Source organism: Stegostoma tigrinum, chromosome 7 (assembly GCF_030684315.1).
Source record: "Stegostoma tigrinum isolate sSteTig4 chromosome 7, sSteTig4.hap1, whole genome shotgun sequence".
Classification (NCBI taxonomy): domain Eukaryota; kingdom Metazoa; phylum Chordata; class Chondrichthyes; order Orectolobiformes; family Stegostomatidae; genus Stegostoma; species Stegostoma tigrinum.
Genome location: NC_081360.1, coordinates 20,215,578 through 20,231,442, shown reverse-complemented (window position 1 = coordinate 20,231,442; position 15,865 = coordinate 20,215,578). Strand labels below are relative to the sequence as shown.

Genomic DNA, 15,865 nt, shown 5'->3' with positions numbered 1-15,865 from the left:
ATTCTTCTGTTAGGAATATTAAGTAGTTGGCCGTTGTTATCTTTGTTATTTGGTTGGTGCTTTTTCTAAGGCATAAAGGAGGTTGTGAAACCCAGTGATTCTCTCTTGAGAACTGAGGGCTATTAGCTGTGGCGGATGTCTTTGTTCATCTGCTCCTTCTTTTTATACTCTTGATGACATATCAATATTTTCTTAGGATTGGACTTGTGTTGTCAAAACAATTCTTTCAGTTAAATTTAATAGGTTTTTTTGTATCTAAATACCTGGTCCAAAGTGGCTAAATTCAAAAGCCTCTTGTCTTGGTAAAAACTGCTGTTTGGCCTGCTAATTTAATGGCCTTTTGATACAAATGTTTCAATTCAGGAGCTCTGTGTACTTGCAAACTTTCAAGCTGCTGCTCATGGCCATCAACTTCAAATTTCTAAGCACAGAAAAAGCACGTGATCTTTTAAAGGGACCATACAATTCTTTCCCCCCTTGCATTTTACAAACACCAAATTCTTAACTTCCTGCCTCCCAATCCACAAGTACTCTACCTAACTTTGCAACAGTATTTGCCTGCTTTTGTAAACTGCATTGCTATTTTTAATGATTTATGTATCTGTACTCATAAAGCCCCTTGTTCCTCTCTTCATTATAAATTCATTTGTTAATTAAATGCTTATTTTGCTGGTTTGTCTTGGTGTCAATGTTGTCTTATATTTTTTCAACCATCTTCCTTGACCTACACGAGCGTAATTTGGTCAGGACAGGCTTAACAGAGAATACCGTTGCCAGACACCAGACATGGGGATCAGCATGCCTTTAAGTAAATGTGTACAACTAGTTGTTCGTTATATGTTTCAAGGGAACTGTCTGTCTCATGGAAAGTCCTCTCAAGAAGCATTTCAAGATTCAGTCCTTAGAAGTTACCGGAAGTAGCACAGCATTCCTTCTTTTGCAGGAATACACTACTAACAAGCAAAACTAACATTGAGTAGAGCACATACCTCCACCACACTGTTAACTCAAGGTTATTTCAATGACGTAGCTCCATCCCTAGTTCATTTGTTGCAAACACAAAGCTGAGAAATAACTTTTTTGTATTTTGTATTATCTCAAGGGTACAGCTTCATTTCAATCCATATGGAACATGCTGCTCTGAAAACTTAATCACATGTTCATGGCTGTGATGAATTCCACCACAGCAGTTGAGGTAGTCTGCAACATTCTGAAGCAGTCAGCAACATTCCAGATAAAACCACCCATACTTTTACCAAAAAAAATTATTTCACCCCAAGCCTCAATGTTAATGACACTTTTAAAAACAACTAGGATCTGCATCTTTATTTTCACCATAACCAATCATTTCTTCATAGAATCCCTACAGGGTGGAAAGAGACCATTTGGCCCATCACAAATGCACTGAGCCTGTGAAGAACATTCCACCCAGACCTAGTGTATTTATCGTGGTTAATCCAACTGACCTACACATCCCTACTATTACTACAGAGGAATTTATCATGGCCCATCCACCCAACCTGCACATCTTTGGACTGTAGCAGGAAACCGGAGCATCCGGTGAAGATCCTTGCAGTTATGGGAAGAATGTGCAAACTCCACACCGACAGTCACCTGAGGCTGGAATCATACGCAGGTCCCTGGTGCTGACAGGCAGCAGTGCAAACCACTGAGCCTGTATGACAGTTTTTGGCTCCACTGACATTTCAAGTCCAAAGTGCTAACTGCGACACCATGGAACCAACTCTAATATCTTCCTTGGTCTGTACCTGATTTGTGGGCTAAGTCTTATTTAAATTCATTCATCCATTCATTAGTGTTGAGAAAAGTTGTTTATAGATGAGCACGTAAACATACAACAACATTATCTTCCCCTACTTTAACTGGCACAGGTAATTATAATAAGCAATAATCATTAGGGATTGGGGTAACTGCTGTCTTTGCTGGGGTGTGTTTTAAGGATTTATGTTCAAAAGATCTAAAACAAATTCTGAGAAAGATCTAACTGACAGACTGTTGCTTTATCTATTCTTTTCATGAAATGGCTTCAGCAGCGAGTTGGTACTGCATCATACTACGAATTAACTTATCCATGAATAGCTTTATTTTGTCACTTATAGAGTCAAAAAAAGTATCCAGTATGGGCACCATTACTTTCCTGAAATGATACAATTACCTGATGGAAGTCTGAGCTAAGTTTGGTTTGAATCCCACTACAGCTGATTTTTCACTTCATCTTAGGCACACTATCCTGATTCCAGGTTCACATGTCACTTAATAGGAAGTGTAAGTTGAAGCTGACTTGCACACAAAGCAGCATCTCACTCAAAAGGCAATATGAAAAGCAATGTAGCCCTTCAGCAGTATTCCTGTAGGTTTTGATTCTTTGACCTTTGACTCAACAGTAAGACTGCTCCCAAATAAGACCCCATTACTAAACTGAGCCACTGGTGAGATGAGAAAGACATCTCTTGACATCTCTTAATGTCAAGGCTGTATTCAATGGACTGCGGCATCAAAGAGCCCAAGCCAAACTAGAACCAATGGGCGTCGGGGCCAGACTGTCTTCTGGTCAGAGTCATACCTGGCACAAAGGAAGGTAGTTATGTTTGTTGGAGATCAGTCGTCTCAGCCCCAGGATATCTCTTCAAGAGTTCATCTAGGGTAGTGTCCTTGACCCAACCATCTTTAGCTGTTTCATGAACGATCTTTCTTCTATCATATGGTGGGGTTGTTCACCAGTGATTGCATAATGTTCAGTGCCATTGACAACTCCTCAGATGCTGAAGTAGTCCATGTTTGAATGCAGCAAGATCAGAACAATACCCAGGCTTGGGTTGTCAAGTGGCAAGTAACATTAACAACGAGCAATGACCATTTCCAATAAGAGACAAGCTAACTTCCATTTTTTGACGTTAAATGGCATTTCCACCATCAACATGCTGGGGTGGGGGAAGGGGGGGGAGTAGGAGGGAGTGGTGGGTGTTATCCATTGACCAGAAGTTTACCTGGACTCACCACATAAGTACAGTGACTATAAGAGCAGGTCAGAGACTAGGAATAGTGCTGCAAGTGATTCATTCTCCTGACTTCTCAGAGCCTGTCTACCGTCAACAAAGCACAAGTCAGATGTGCAAGGGAACCCTGCACTCTTGCTTGGTTGGGTGCAGTTTCAACAACACTCAAGAAACTTGATACCATTCAAGACAAAATAGTTTGCTTGATGGCCGCCACATCACAGGCATTCGTTTCCTCCCCCACCAATGCTGAGTAACAGCAGTGTGTACTATCTATAACATGTGTCAAAGATCCTTAAATAGCACTTTCCAAATCCACAATCACTTCCATCTGGAAGATCCGCAGGAACGCTAGCACCTGCGAGTTCCCCACCCAGCCACTCACCATCCTGATTTGGAAATATAGCACTGTTCCTTCACTTGCTGGGTCAAAAATCTGGATTTCCCTTCCGAAGGACATTGTAGGTCAACCTAAAGCATACTGATTACAGCAGTTCAAAAAGGCATTCAACACCACCTTCTCCAAGGCAGCTAGGGACGTGTAATAAATACTGACTAGCCAGTGGCACGCATGTCCCATGAGTGAATAAAAAATGTATCAACTGGATGTTGATAGAAACTGTTATGAGCCATTGAGTTTAGCAGATGAGTTGTGCAGAGTATGAAACTGCCAGGTTTATTCCTTGGTCTTTCCTGAAATAGCTTTGGCAGAAATGCTCGAGTTGATTTCAGTGGGAAAGATCAGCCAGGATTCTTCCCCCAGTCGCTGCTCAGTGACCTTTATTGGGAAGAGTGGGTATTGGGTGCAGGAAGGATCCTGGCTCTAGCCTGAGCTTGCGATAAAGACTGGCTGCTAGGTGAGATATTAAAGGCATGGTTGCTGGTATCTATTTGGTCTGTACTGCAAGGTGAATTGCCATCTTCACGACACTACCAATGCAAGATAAGAGCCCTCAGCAATGTATTGCAGGATGATCAAAATCGGCAATAGGCAAGGCACTGAAATTTAAAGTAGGCAGATATCTCTGAGACACACCAACAATGTCTATCTTCCCATTTCAAGAGCTTTTCAGCTTGCTGGTGCCACAGAGTGTTAATATAATGTGGATGGAGAGGGCTGTGCATTTTGAAGGCTGAGCTTAATTGGCTGACTGTTGAGTTGGGAAGTTTAATTGGTAATGACTGTTAAAAATCTTATATTTCCAAACACATCTGAACTTGAAGGGCTGGCATGAAGCTTTTTGTTAAGAATATCTACACCGTGCTGAGTCAGTGTGCTGCAGTGAGCATTGACTTAAGCAGCTTGCAACTTGTTACGGATTTAAGAGGCTTCTGATTGAGGGCATCAGATGATTCTGTTTAGATACGTAGGTTTGAATGAATTCATTTGTTTCTTATCAAAAACTGCTGCTGAACTGAAAGGATGAAGCAAAATACATCCATTTTTAGTACGTTGAGTACGTTTTCCTGTTTCTTTTATTATCTGTTCCATCTTATAGGCATCGCTGTAGCATCAGGTACAGTTTCATAAACACCGTATCAACACCTCATCAAACTAACCTTTCATCTATCATCAGCTGAACTATTGAAAGTTATCTGAAATCATAGCAAGGCAATTTTCAAGTGGCTCCCAAAATAAACTTCAGCTCCTATAGTACTGCATTCTCCTGCTCACCTCCAACTTGCATCAGATTCACCTCACCTTGCTGTCAGCTGGTTTCCTGTAATATCCCAGTCCCTTTTGCCACATGATTTCAGGCTTTGCTACCTTACTTGACTCCAGTAGCTTCACTGGGGCATTGATTCTGAAACCCTTGAACACACGTCCTTCTGTAGCTTCACTTTGTCTCTATAGTTTATTCAGGCCTTGGCCACATTCTCTATTCAAACATATTGTTCATCTCCTGCCTCCCCAAAAAGATCTACCACTGACGATAGACTCTTTAACAATCCCAACTCCTTCCTCTTCCACATTTCAGAATCCTTTTTGCCTTTGTCTTTGCACATCTCCCTGAACTACTCTTCATGTCTGATGCCTACCTGTGGACTTCCTTCGGATCTCTTTATGTTAAAGTCACTACATCAGCATGGATGGTTGCCCCCAGACATTTATATTTGTATACTTTCTCGCAGGGCCACTGTATATTAACAGCAATGGGAGCATTAACTGATTTTCTTTAAATGTAGAGGTACTGAGGCTCGCTTGAATACCACTAATTTGTGATCTTGCTGAGTTGAGCGAATTCAACATAGGTCAAGAGTTGAAACTTGGACTTCTTGGTCTCTGTGGTTTAATGCTGCCCTTTCTGTTTTAATGGGAAGAACCTGTTTTCAAGGTACTTGGAATAAAATGACACCCTAACTTGTGATAAGGTAAAAAGAGCTAGAAAGTGAACTCTGAAATGTAAGGGGAAAATGTTTGTAATATCCTGATTAGTCCATGATGACAAAAGAAGATAAATTCATGTTAGCCTCCTGACACATCCTCATGCATGTCTGGTTAAGATCTTTAATGATTAAGTCAATCAGGTCAGTCTGGAGAGAAACTTTACCGAGATGCAGAATTTTGGTGCTCAGGCACTGAAGTTTTTCAGCTTAGCCACCCAGTATCAATCAACAGATTACCCACAGGTAAAACTCTTCACTGTAAAGTTCCTTCTGTTTTCACACTTGACTTCTGTTGCATTACTGTGATTATTGTCTCTCTTCCAGCCACCCTGTCAGCTCTGAAGTAACATACTGAGTCTGTTGTGGTTTATTTTATGCTCTTGCTTATTAAGGACAAGCTTGCATTATGCTTGCGGCTACAAGATCAAGCAAACTTGGACCATGTGAACTGGAGCTGGATCAATGCCCACTATGCTGAGATAAAAGAACATAATTTTAACTCTTTTGTCATAATGCATCCAGTGCCTGAACAGCAAAGCATATGCTGCAGATTTGAATAATGACTGTGATTGACACTAATATTTAAGCTACCTTGATACTATCTGCATGGCCTGCTGTTGGACTATTCTGGTTAAAATCCTGGGACTAGGCAAAAGGTTTAGGTTTTATGTGGTGTTATGGAAGATAATATAAAATTCACAATAGAACCACTCAGCCATCTGACAGCTTTGCTTCCATCTTATCAGTGGTGCCAGGACCTCAACTCCTTGTGGTCACTATCAGCTGAGCTGAGAGAAATTGTACTTTTTGGAATTTTGTAGCCCTTTGTATCGGTCAACCTTTTGAAAGAGCCACGCAATCAGTCTCACTCCTCTGCCTTTCCCATAGCCATGTACTTTTTTTTAATGTTTCAAGTTGCCTGGTTCCCTTTTGCAACTTACTATTCAATCTGCTTCCAGATCTTTTTCAGGCAGTGTATTCCAGACTATATTAAGTCATTGTGTGAAGTAAATTCTCCTTTTAAAAATAAATTGAAGTGTTAAACCATATTCCACTCTTCCTGTGGTCTACCCAGCCTAACTTCCGTTAATGTTTCTTCATGCCTTAGCCCTAAACTGCATTTTCCTATGGTTTCCCTCCTATCTCCACGCATGCCCTTTCTAAGTTTGCCTTGTCCATGAGGCTTGCCTCCTGCTCGCTCAATCTCATTCCCAGGTAGCTGTTGATTACTCAATCTCCTACCTCTTATGTTATTATAATATTATAAACGCTCCGCTCATCAGGTAATATCAGACTTTACACTACATTGAAAGACTTTGAAAAGGAAAGGGAGATTGGAGATCTGATGGTAGTTTGTAAGATTGGAGGGTCAAGAGTTGTTTTTCAGGAGTGGGGCTATATATATTACAACACATAGTGAAAACTTTCTTTCCATCTTGTCCACGTCAGTCAAAAAAGGATCTGACTGCATTAATCCTATTTCCATCTTTTGGTCCATTGCCTTGGGAACTATGGAAACACAAACAAATTTCTAAATACTGCTTAAACTGTTACCATAATTTATGACTTAACCACGCTTTTAGGCAGTGACTTCTGGATTCCCACCACTCTGAGTGAAACCATTCCTCCTCAACTTTCCTCTTAGCCTTCTGCATCTTATCTTAAATCAATACTTCCTGACTATTGACTGCTACTAATGGAATAAATGACTTTTGGCAGGCCCCCTCTCAACTTCAGCTGTTTCAAGGAAAACAACCCCAGCATTTCTAATCTTTCCTTGCGGCTAAATCCTCCAGTTCAGATGGCAACTTAATTGTATTATTATGTAACTTTACAAATTAGTACTCTGTGGTGTTGATGTCAGATCATCTCCAAGCGCCTAATAACATTCTGTTGATAGCTGTGGCTTCCCTTTGGTGCTGGGGATCCCATCCACAGTTGCTTTGAATCTCTGTCCTGTCCCCAGTTCCCAACAGTTGATGCTGGAAGTCTGCTCACTGTTGCCTGTTGGTGCTGTATGAATATCACCCCACTGACTGCTGGTCAAGCTGAGAGATTTTCTTTCTTCAGCGTCCATTGGCTTGGCTGTATCTCCAATTCATGATTTAGCTGTGCCAAACTCCCTTGTCTATTGACAGGACTGTGTACTTGTAACTTGTACTAATTATCTAACATTCTTTATGCTATTTTGCCACTGTTCTGACTGAGGTCAATATTCCCTTTTCAGACGGTGGACATTCACAAGGAGAAGGTTGCAAGAAGAGAGATTGGTATCTTGACAACCAACAAAAACACCTCCAGGACTCATAAAATCATTGCTCCATCTAACCCTGAGAGGCCTGTCAGGTACATCAGGAAGCCCATCGATTATGCTATCCTGGATGACATCGGTCATGGAGTGAAGGTATGCTTTGTAAGCCCAGGAACAGCTAACAGAACTCTTGTTGGAGTAGGAGTTACAGGAACTGCTTGGATAAAGGCGGGTATTATGCATTAGAAATGTATTGGGAGTCACTCTTTTAAGTTTGGCATCTCGTTAAAGTTTACTGGAATGTTAGCAATATAGGATTTTATGTAAAGAATGGTCCAGTAAGCAATGTTTTAACCTGATGTTCATTTATCAAAAATTGTCATATATAGAAAACTGCCATTTTTAATGCTCTATTAAAGTCATTTCATGGCAGCCATTAGCTGTTAAAGATAGCCATGTCTGCTGGTACATGTAGATTAGTATATTGAAGTCCTTTCATATTGCTGCATACCAGCGGCAATATATTCAAAGAGAAACTGAAGCATGGCTCGTCATCTTGCAGTTGGCCTCTGATGGCTTCAGACTTAGAAGGTGCCACCTTTTACACTGCCTGCAATGTGGGAATTGCTGTGAAAAATTTGCATTCCCACCTTAATATTTTGAGAAATATACATCAGCAGGGATATAACCAGCATAAATCATTGGACCCAGCTTTGGTCTCCGCGCTCTACTGAGTCAGCTGATCTCCTCCTGGGATCTCCATTACAGTAGATAAATAATTACCCAGAGTTCCTGCTCATGATCTGCCTCCGTGAGCCCTGTTGGGGTGTATATGTGCATATTGTCAGGAGAGTAGATATGACAACATTATCCCCCAGTTGTCCCAGAAATATCTGCTAATGCTCACTGTCCTTATTCACATGTTAAGAGCCATTTAAGTGCAAGGTACTTGTTTGCCTGTGGAACTGTATCCAAATAAAAGTTATCTTCAGGAGATACGGAGAGGAATAGAACAGTGATGTAGAATTAACAAGCGTACAGCAGAGAAACTATTTCCTCAGAATTAGTCATCATTATCTTAAAATCACAGCTAAATCCATTAGGATTGAAATCAGGAAGCATATTATGTCAAAAAATTTAGAGGAATGTCAAATTCTGTCCTAAATTGTTGTAGATTTTTGTCAGGTGAAAGTATCGAGGGTGGAGAGTAAAAACGGGCAAACTGAGCTCAGGAGCAAAGGAGCTGAATGAATATCTCCTATTTCGATGGCCGTATGAACCAGTATGCTCTTGTGGCAGGAGGAGGTATGTGACACTACAGTTAAGTATGTACCTGTACAGTATCAGTCTACCTTTGGCCTCCAGGAAGAAGATTAATTAAGTAACGTTCAGATCAGCCTGTGCAGATGTGGATCACAGAGCTAGAACTTCATTGAAAATGTTTCCAATTCTACTTTTTGTGACAAAACAGAATTTTTGTGGAGTGGAATGAAATAGTGTCTCTGCCTTAACAAGGGATAAAGGACTGAGAGCCAGGATATCAGGAAGATTCAGTCAGATTTGCTCCATTACTACTGAAATGTTGAGGTAGTGGGACATGAACTCAGGAGTTGTGCAGTTGATTCTTCACTGGTGATGATCTTGTTGCTAAGATATGAGGATCCAGAACTTAACTTTGGAGGAGCCTCAGTCAGTGCCCTTGTCAATGGTACAAAGTTCTTGTTCCCAGTGCAGACTGCAGGACTATTATTTAAATGGAGAGAGATTCCAAAAACAATGCAATGCAAAGGGATCAGGGTATTCTTTTGCATGAAGCACATAATGTTAGTATGCAGGTTCAGCAAGTAATTAAAACGGCAAATGGCAGTTTGGTCTTTTTTTTGCTGGAGGGTTGGAGCTTAAAAAGGGGGCAGTCTTGTTACAACTGTAGAAGGTACTGATAAGGTTGCATCTGGAGTACTGTGTATAGTTTGGGTCCACAAATTTAAGAGAGAATATACCGGCAGTGGAGTATTCAAAAGACTTATTTTTGGGAAGAAGAGTTGGCTTACCGAGAATGGTGAAGCAGATTAGGACTTTATTCAATAGAATCTAGAAGAAGAGAGATGATCTTATTGAAACATACAGTATTCGGACACAGTTTGACATGGGACGTATTAAGATGTTACCTCTAATTGCAGAATCTTGAACTGAGAGACATTTTTAGAGAATAAAGAGACATTTACTTAAAACTGTGATGAATTGTAACTTCTTCTTTCAGAAGATAAAAAGTTGTGCCTGGAATTCTGTGTCCCAAATTCTCTGTCCTAGACCATTGAAAGTATTTAAAGAGGAGGTGGATTGATTTTTGAAATATCAGGGAGTCCGAGGTTATGATAAGTTAGCATGAAAGAGAAATTTTAGCCTGTGGCAGATCAGCTACGATCTTGTTGAATAATGAGGTAGGTTTGAGGGGCCGAATGGCACACTTCTGCTCCTGGTTCTTATGTTATCTATCCAGATCTGAAAAGATGTTCAACTAACAGACACTTGCATTCGTATATCATCTTTAACATATTAAAATGTTCCAACACATTTCACACGAGTTATCAAACAAATTCTGGTACCAAGCCAAATGAAGTATTTACAGCATGAACTAAAGGCGTGGTCAGATATGTCAGTTTTAAGCAGGAAGATGTTGAGAGAGGGAATTCCAGAGTTTATGGCCTCAGGACCTGAAGACTTAGCCACTAGACATAATTTGATTAAAATCTATGAGGCACAAGAGAAATCAACTGAAAGAGATGTCAGTGGGTTGAAAGAGGTAACAGATTTGGGAAGGATCCAGGTTAGGGAGTGATTTGAAAACAATGGTGAGAATTTAAAAAGTAGAGGTGTTGCAGGATCGGGGTCAGTTGATGTCAGCAAGCCTGAGTGATGGTTGATTTGGTGCGAGTTAGAGTACAGAAGACAGAATTCAACTCATGTTTACAGTGGATGGGAGTTGGGAGGCAGCCTAAAGAATCTTAAAGTAGTTTGGATTAGAGATAGCAAAAGCATGAAAGATGGTTTCAGTAGAAGATGACCTGAGACTGGTGGAATTGGGTATTATTACAGAGCACTTAGGCAAACATGTGAAGGAGGCGTATGGGGCCTGGAAGTCAGTTAGATTACTATAGTACAGACTCAGATAGCTGCTGGGAAGAGGCATAGTTTTAGTGACTTGGGGGGCCGAAATTTGTAGTCAGATTGAAGATAATTGCTGTGATCTCCTCTATTTGGCTGAAAGAAATGTTTACATCAATATCAGGCAGCAGACAAATACCATGATAAATCAAATCAGAGGCGTTGCTTGCAGCCTAGAGAAGCACTAGATAGGTAAGAGTTTAGTGTAATTTGTAACAGGAGATTCCAGAGATAACAGATCAAGCAGGAAGAGAAACCTTCATAGAGCATTCTCTTGTTCTGATTGAAATAATAAGAATGAAATCAGGCAAGTGCATTCTCAAGTCAGTTGAGTTCCAAAGGAGATGCATTGGAGCAGGATTGCATGGTCAACATAGTGTGGAGCTGGATGAACACAGCAGGTCAGACAGCATCAGGGAAGCAGGAGCATCAGCATTTCAGGTTGAGACCCTTCAACTTTCCTCTGATGCTGCCTAACCTGTTGTGTTCCTCCAGCTTCACACTGTGTTGACTCTGATTCCAGCGTTTGCAGTTCCTGCCATCTCTGGTGTGGTCAACAACATTGAAGGCTGCTGACAGATCAAGAAGGCTTAGGATAGTTTATCTTTCTTATGGTCACATTGGATGTCATTAATGATTTGCATGAGACCTTCTTTAGTACTGTAGCAGAGAACCTGATTGGAGAGATTCAGACCTGTTGTTGCAACAGAAATGGGCTTGGACCTTGGAGATAACAGCTATACTTGTAGAGTGAAGGGAATTGGGAATGTAATGGTGGCCTGCAAGGACTGAGGAGTCGAGTTTGGATTTTTGAGGAAGGCTAATATTAAATGGCTTCCTGGTTCCTGATGGCTAAATGTGCCACAGCACCAAATAATGATTTGTCCCAGATTCTACCCCTCGGCTGTGCCGAATTAATGGCTCGCAGCCAGGTCAGATCACTATCAAGCTAGGGGAAATAGACGACTGCCTTGTGCCATTTTGCTACTCAGGGGTCACTGAAGGGAGTCTGGAGGAAGCCTGTGCTCATGCCCCAGGTAGATGTATGGCTTGTTATTAGTACAACATCATTCTGGTATAACAGACCTACTACCGAACTTTCATCAGCATTTTTGAGAACATAAGGGGGCATACTGCGGTGCTGATTACTCATGCTGGCTCAGTTCTTGGAAGTGCAAAACCATGTGTCAGCAGTTTGAAATTATTTAATAAAAATTGGGCACTACATCAAAAAGTGGCATTTTGTCTGCATTTTGGGTAAAATTTCATATGGCTGACAACATGATAGGAGAAATCACTGTGAAACACTGAATCATAATACAACTTCAGAATCTCTGAGACTAACACTATGTTAGATAAATTCAGTGGTTGTAGATTCAAGATCTGGTGAAATGTCTCTTTGAATTTCCTTTATGAACTCAGGAGAGGTTCCTGCTCTCAAAAGATGCAGAGATGTTGTTTTATCTAAGATTGTCTTTGGATCTTGTGTTGGCAGCGTTTCCTGGTGGTGAGTACCACCTACTGGTACATTTCTGAAATTGATATTGACTGCGAGTTAAAGCTAAATGCAGTGTCCAATTGTGAACTGAAGTAGAATTTAGCTGGGGCGTAGTGAGTCATTACTGTTACTCACTTCTGTTAGTGCTCTGGAGCCCTATGCCACTTCCAAACTCAGTGGTGCAGCATTCAATAAAGTAGCAGTTGGTTTACAAAAATAAAACGAAGAATTCCTGATGCTGGAAATCTGAAACAAAACCAGAAATCACTGGAGAAACTCAGCTGGTTTGACAGCATATGTGGACTGAAAGCAGAGTTAATGTTTCGAATTTAGTGACCTTTCTTCAGAACTGATAGTAGCTAGGGAAAGAAAATATGCTGAAGACAGGAATTGGGCAGGTCTGGGAGAAAAGGAGTGAACAGATAGGTGGAGATGGATCCCAGAGAGAGGGAGAGAGTGAGGTAGAGACTATTGGATGAAGAGATGAATAATATTAATCCAGGGAGAAAGAAAAGCTGACAATGGGGTCCATGATTCAGTGAAATTGGATTAGCTGTGCTGAAAGCAGCCCGTGTCATGACAGGGCTTTGCTGTGGGAAGGATAAAGGACATGGAGGGTGATGTTCAGGTTCTAGATTAGATATTGAGTCCTGAAGGCTACAGGGTCCCAAAGTGGAAAATGAGTTGCTGTTTTTCCAGCTTGCGCTGAGCCTCACTGGAGCACAGCAGCAGGGCCAAGATCCAAGAAACTGGAAGCTTGGAGCGATTTTTACAAACAGTGTAGATCTTCCACAAAGCAGTGCCCAGTCTGCATTTCATCTCCTCAATATAGAGGAACCTCTGAGCCTTCCAGTTGTTTCCCACTTTTAAGATATCACCCTGTTCCCTAACCAGCGTTTCTGTCTCAGGACTGCTACAGCTTTACCCGCTGCTACACCCCAGGCTCTGTCATGACATAAGCTGCTTTTATCACAGCCAACCCTCTCATTTTCACTTACAGTCATTGAGCCCTACAGCTTGGAGACAGGCCCTTTGGCTCAAACTGATCCAAACCAAGCAAAATATCCATTCAATCATTCCCTGCACATGACCCATATCCTTCTAACCTTTCCTGTCCATGTATTCGCCCAAATGCCTTTTAAATATTGTTAATGTACCCACTTCAACCACTTCTGCTGGCAGCTCATTCCATATATGTACCACCCTCTGTAAAAGAAAATAGTTGCCTCGAAGGTTCCTGTGTATTCTTTCCCCTCTTTCCTTAAACTGATGCCCCGTAGTCCAGGAATGTGGTTGACTGTCAACTACCCATAGGACCGTTAAATGGGCAATAAATACTGGCCTAGCCAATGATGCCCACATCCTGTGAATGAATAAAAATAGAAGTAACCCTAGTTCTGCACCATCATGTCATATCCCTGAAGCATATCTTGTCATGATATCCATTATCTTCACCTACCTGCCTTCTTTCCTCTATATTTAGCCAAGCTAACTTCTCACGATATCTCTAGCTCTCTCCCTCTCAGCAACTCTCCCAGTCCCATCCTTCCACCGTATTCATTGGTCCTATCAGACCACCTGCTTGCGAGATTCTTCAACATGCTCCTATTCATCTCTACACATCTGTAGAACATCCCTAGAACGTGACTGGACTACTGTTTACCTGGTACGTTTCCGAAGTTTGTTGCAGAGCTATAATTTTTTTCTTTGTTGAATATTTTGCCAACTGACACTTTGATTGAGCTGCTTCTCATACACCTCTCCTGATATTATCTTTAAGCAGCCACTCACAGGACTTGAGTACGACAGCTTTCTGTTATTATCAGAGTTTATCTAAGTAGTAGCTAACATCAGGATGATAAAGGACATGAAAGGTAGAGGACCCAGTTGTTGGAAAACACAGATGTTAGACTGTTTCCTGTTAGTTTTCTCCTTCATCTCCTGAAGACGTTGAACTTTGTGTTGCAGTCCACAGGTAACTGGTCATTCTTGCAGTGTCACTTTAGACAGGGAGTTTCCGGTGATTTGACCAGAGATATTAGCAGCTTTATCGTTCAACTTTAAGTAGGTGAATGCACATCCAAGGTTTTCCAGGTGTGGCTGTTAGAATCTGATCCAGCTCAGGAGGCCAGGCCAATTTTCATTTTATTCACATTTGAGGGAGTTGAGGTACATGACCTGTCCACAGGTACCCTAGCTTTTGACCAATTACCCACATCACTGAATTACTGAGCCTTGTCACGGTCTAGTCCGTATGTTTCATAGAACCCTTTACCCACTAAGAATTGGAGAGCTTCCAAATCTAAATGGAGGTTCTACTGTGAGTATGAGAGGATTGAAGGGGCTGGAGAATCTGGAGGTGTCAAAAGTGCACAGTGTTCAAGAAGGCAGGTAGGTGTACTGCATGAACGTCTACTTCTCTTCCTGCACAGCTCCAGCTCAAATATATTTGAATATTTGCAGCCTTGCGATTTAGAATGGGACAAGAAACCCATTAACAAACATTTTTGAAGTTGGGTGTCTGTATCAAAATGATTCCTTCCATTTTCCTTCCACCATTGTGCTCCATCTCAGAACAGACCAGTATGCAGGATCTGAACAGTGCACATTATGAAGCTGCACTGTTGCTGCAACCATTGATTTGGAGAGCTATGATCAGAAAGCCAAGACTTCTAACAATGAGTGATTCAGTCACTTCTCTGTAAGCTTATAAGCAAAGTGTAATTGTAGGGATGTCAGAGGTATCTTCTTTTGATGGCCAGAAGGCAGAGTTCAGAATGTGCTTGTGACTCATGTTCAACTTCACTCTAAACAATTTGTAACATGACTCAGTATCAGATGCTTTAACATTGATTCCTTTTGTACTCCTATCCTGTGGTTTCAACTAACCTTTCAATGCTGTTTTTTTTCTTACTTCTTTCATTTGCTTCATTTATGCATTAAGTGGTTGCTTAGATTTAAGGTAAGAGATCTCAGTGCTTCTCCGCCATCCTATTGCTGTGCTGAGGATATTACAGACTGGGTGGTTAAATGCTGCACAGTTTATGCCCTTTAAATGGAGGATGTACTATCAAGCCTGAGGATGTAGATTCAGCTTTTACATTGATAATATTACCGAAATTTTCAGATTTCTGTAACGCTGTATTTTAAAACCAAACCCTCTGTCATTAAGACAACAGCAAATTTCTGCAAAGGGTTTTGATATATAATCTGGCGTTCATTGTATGTACCCATTTGTTATGCACCGGGGAGACCAGACAATGGGTAACTTGGAAATATTGTGGGAGTAGTCAGAGAGTGATGACACCATGTCCGAGTGTGAGACACGTACAGATTTGGTGTTGACTTTTTCCTGGCACTCAAACACCTTGGGAATAAGAGACGTTTTGTTGGGCCTCTCAAGTATACCTTCAGGTACATTGGGCAGCAGCTACCCATTGATTCATGACTCAGTAATCTCTAAAGACTGCCTACGTAATATTGTCTACCTCTGTCTCTAACTCAGGCCACCTGCCTATCAAATCCTAATCAGCGCCTTAGTTACCT

The 15,865-nt window shown here is 41.2% G+C and overlaps 1 protein-coding gene across 9 annotated transcripts in view; it reads left to right on the top strand.

The window, feature by feature from the left end:
- The window catches only part of LOC125453854 (abl interactor 2), a 153,872-nt gene that overhangs the window by 103,604 nt on the left and 34,403 nt on the right, over positions 1–15,865 (top strand). For 5 of the 9 annotated variants that reach the window (XM_048533891.2, XM_048533894.2, XM_048533890.2 and 2 more), the window contains exons 3-4: positions 7,633–7,809; positions 15,264–15,281. In XM_048533891.2, coding sequence (XP_048389848.1) covers positions 7,633–7,809; positions 15,264–15,281 — 195 coding nt within the window. The remainder of the gene's footprint in view (positions 1–7,632; positions 7,810–15,263; positions 15,282–15,865) is intronic. The other 4 variants (XM_048533893.2, XM_048533892.2, XM_048533899.2 and 1 more) reach the window with 1 other exon arrangement.